Here is a 4062-nt window from a genome sequence, read left to right as displayed (position 1 = left end):
GGACCCTGGCGGCTCCCCTGGGCCGGCACCCGCGGAGGCCGAGCCCGCCCCCGGGCAGAGCCTGAGCGTCTACTCGGACCTGCACGCCTTCTACTACTCGTGGTACGGGAGCCCGCGGCGCGAGGGCCACTACATTCACTGGGACCACGTCATGGTGCCGCACTGGGACCCCAAGATCTCGGCCAGCTACCCCCGCGGCCGCCACAGCCCCCCAGACGACTTGGGATCCAGCTTCTACCCAGAGCTGGGGCCCTACAGCTCCCGGGACCCCGAAGTGCTGCGGGAGCACATGACCCAGCTCAAGGAAGCCGCCATCGGTGAGCGCCCCCCACCCCGGGCGACCCTGCCCCCCAGCCTCGCCCTTCCTCCTTCCCACATCCCAGCTGCCTCTGGTCCTGTCACCGGGCGTTTGGTCCCACTTACCCGCCAATCTGGCTTCTTAGCTGTTCCCTCCCACTCTCATCCTGGGCCCACCATGCGACACCGCCCCCTCCGTCTAGTATTCAGACCCCCTACCTGGGCCCTTTGACCCCTAACATCCAGGGCCCTTCTATAGGGCGGACCTGCTGGGAGTTTGCACCAGGAGAGGGAGGCAGAGTCTTCAAATTTGTTGGGCAATGGAAAGTGAGGCCTGGAGTTCTGGCCCGCAGGATCTGGGGTTCAGAGGAGTGGAACCTACGGTCGCCTCTGCTTTCATGGCAGGTACAGGGTAGAGCAGCAGCCCTTCCTGCTTTTGCTGGCTGCAGAGAGGAAAGTGTGCCCGTGTTCCATGAAGTCCTCTACTCTATTTGCAGTTGGGGGTAGTGTTGGGGGTTTAGAGGCTTTTCATCAAGCACCCAGCTAGAGGGAAGGTCCCTGGGCGCCTCCTTTGTAGGCTGGGGAGGGAAGGCTCACTTATTTCGGATATCATCACTGAATTCTGATGGTTTTACAGATGGCCTCTGCTCAGGGCTCTTCTCCATACGGGATGTTAGGGGTTAGGGGGCTTCTCCAGAGGTAAGCCTGTGGCTTCCAGGTGGGTGTGGCACTGTCCACCCATTCCCTTTGTTCTACTACTTGCTGATGCACTCTAAAGCCTGGCTCCCTTCCGGCCTGGTGCGCTACCGTTCCTGCAGGCACTGCGCTTCAGCACCGCGGGCGTGGACAGCTCCGGGGCGCGAGGCTCTAGGACTCATCTGCCGGAAGTGAACCTGGCAGGAAGCTTGCTGCAGTTTTAGAAACCATTTTTGCAACTGGAGATGTTTGTGAGAAAAAAAATCTCTGTTGAGGGGGGTACTGAGTGTCTCTGAAGTGGCCTCTGTATTGCGTCTCAGGCGTCCTGGTCCTGTCCTGGTACCCACCTGGCATGGCTGATGATAACGGAGAGCCCTCGGATGACCTGGTGCCCGCCATTCTGGACACCGCCCATCAGTACAGCATCCAGGTGAGTCTCTAAGAAGAGCCCACGTGCTCTCTGCCCTATTCTGGAGAGTTGCTCTCCTCCGCCCACAGGGTTAGTGCCTCTACAGAAGTTCTTGGCAGTAGCCCAGGGATAACAAATATGTGGCAAGTGTAGTTTTGGGGGAGGGTTCAGATAAATGGTGCCTATGTTGCTCTTAGTGTTTTGAATTCTAAGAAAACTGAGAAAACTAAATATAGGACCAAGAGAAGACTAAATAATTATCACTTTTGTTAAATAGTAATAGAGGTTAGGTTGTAAACCCTGGTGGATAAAGGGTAGGCAAGAGCCAAAGGGACCTGCAGACTCAACTCTCTAGTGGGAGGCAGTGCTGGACCTCGAGGAGTAGACAGGTGTTCTCAGCAGGTGGGCTCGCTTTCAAGAGGAAGGACGGAGCTGGACAAAGCATTTCCCCACATGTGCCAATCGAGTAAGTCATCCCTTGCTTCTGTGGTGAAGGAAGAAAAATGATAGAGAAGGAAGAAAAGCCCCACTCCCCATTCCTGAGGGGAATTCCACCACTGACATGTCTAACAGATCACAGCAGTTTCCCACCGACACAGCTTCAGCATACTGCTTCCACTGTTTCAGGCAGCTAGCACCAACCACTTGGTTGAAACCTATTAGCCACCAAAATGCTTCCCACATGCCATGCTGCGGAAGATGGGCAAACTGTTCACCCGTTTTGGCCTCGAAGGGCAGCAGCTGCCTTTATCTCTACTGTGCCCACCAGCCAGGCCCTCTTCTGAACTCAGCCTCTCCTCCAGGCCATGGTTAGATCCCGAGCCTGATATGTTGTGGCCCCCGGATAGACACTCACCTGACCAGTTACTCCTCTGTTTGCGGCAGGTGGCCTTCCACATCCAACCCTACAAGGGCCGGGATGACATCACTGTACATGACAACATCAAGTACATCATTGACACGTAAGGCTGTTCTGGGGGCTGGGATTTTGGTGGGGATCAAAATGGAGGTAGGGATAGAAGGTTTGGAGGAGCAGGTGAAGAGACACAGGGCATAATGTCTGTGTTCCCAGCAGCTGTTTTATAGTAGGAGAGTACTGGGCCTCAAGTCAGGCAGCCTGGGTTTCAATTCCTGTTCTGTGGCTTCTAATCTGTGATGAGGCAAGCCTCTTAACCTTGAAGTCTTGTGAGAATCACACGAGTTAATATATGTGAAAGTGACTTCTACAATGTAGGCACCTCATTTATTCATTCAAAAAGTATTGAATGAAGGCCAGGCACGGTGGCTCACGCCTGTAATCCCAGCACTCTGGGAGGCTGAGACAGGCGGATCACGAGGTCAGGAGTTCGAGACCAGCGTGACTAACATGGTGAAACCCCGTCTCTACTAAAAATAAAAAAATTAGCCAGGCATGGTGGCGCACACCTGTAATCCCAGCTAGTCAGGAGGCTGAGGCAGGAAAATCACTTGAATCCGGGATACGGCGGTTGCAGTGAGCCAAGATCGTACCACTGCACTCCAGCCTGGGTGACAGAGCGAGACTGCATCTCAAAAATAAATAAATATTGAATGAGGCTGGGTGTGGTGGCTCATGCCTGTAATGCCAGTGCTTTTTTTTTTCTTTCTTTTTTTGAGACAGAATCTCACTGTTGCCCAGGCTGGAGTACAGTGGCACAATCTTGGCTCACTGCAACCTCTGCCTCCTGGGTTCAAGTGATTCTCCTGCCTCAGCCTCCCGAGTAGCTGGGATTACAGGTGCCCACCACCACGCCCAGCTAACTTTTGTATTTTTGTATCTTTAGCTGGGCGTGGTGATGCACACCTATGGTCCCAGCTACTTGTTGGGGCTGAGGTGAGTGGATCACTTGAGGTCAGGAGTTTGAGGTTGCAATGAACTATGATGGCACCACTGTACTCCAGCCTGGGGTTTCACCATGTTGGCCAGGCTGATCTTGAACTCCTGACCTCAGATGATCTGCCCACCTCGACCTCCCAAAGTGTTGGGATTACAGGTGTGAACCATCGCACCCGGCCTCCCAGGGCTTTGGGAGGCAGAGGTGGGAGGATTGATTGCTTGAGGCCAGGAGTTTGAGACCAGCCTGGGCAACATAGCAAGACCTCATCTCTACTGAAAAAAAAATTAGCTGGGCATAGCAATGCATGCCTGTAGTAGTCCTAGGTACTTGGAAGGCAGAGGTGGGAGATCACTTGAGCCCAGTTAAGGTTACAGTGAGCCACGATTATACCACTGCATTCCAGCTGAGAACAGAGCAAGATTCTGTCTCTTAAAAAAAAAAAGAGTATTGAGTGCCTACATGTGTCCAGGCATTGTCTTAAGCCCAGCTGTACAGTAATGGGTAGGACTAGCAAAGTTTCTAATTTCATGTTTACTTTCTAGTGTATGTTGCAGGTATTGTGGAGCAGACAGTAATTAAATGGGAAAAATCAAACAGTGATCTATACAGGATTTTGTGCTTGAGTGTGCCCAAGAAACTACGTAAGAATGGGTAGTCAGGTCAGGTGAGTCTGAAGAGACAACAGGTGACCTAACACCTGAATGAGCAGTCAGGGCTGGGTGCAGTGGCTCACACCTGTAATCCCAGCACTTTGGGAGGCTGAGGTGGGAGTATCACTTGAGGTCAGGAGTTAGAGACCAGCTT

General features: G+C 53.1%; 1 protein-coding gene and 1 pseudogene across 1 annotated transcript in view; both read left to right on the top strand.

The window, feature by feature from the left end:
- LOC105521429 overlaps nt 1-1188 on the top strand; it is a 29747-nt pseudogene extending 28559 nt beyond the window's left edge.
- Nucleotides 68-4062, top strand: part of MANEAL (mannosidase, endo-alpha-like) — a 6660-nt gene continuing 2665 nt past the window's right edge. The window contains exons 1-2 of the mRNA XM_011955280.1: nt 68-317; nt 1314-1423. Of these exons, the coding sequence (XP_011810670.1) occupies nt 1353-1423 (71 nt within the window). The 5' untranslated portion in view covers nt 68-317; nt 1314-1352. The remainder of the gene's footprint in view (nt 318-1313; nt 1424-4062) is intronic.

Source organism: Colobus angolensis, unplaced genomic scaffold (genome assembly GCF_000951035.1).
Source record: "Colobus angolensis palliatus isolate OR3802 unplaced genomic scaffold, Cang.pa_1.0 Scaffold4, whole genome shotgun sequence".
Lineage (NCBI taxonomy): Eukaryota > Metazoa > Chordata > Mammalia > Primates > Cercopithecidae > Colobus > Colobus angolensis.
Note: the sequence above shows the minus strand (reverse complement) of the source record. Positions and strands in the feature narration are given on the sequence as shown.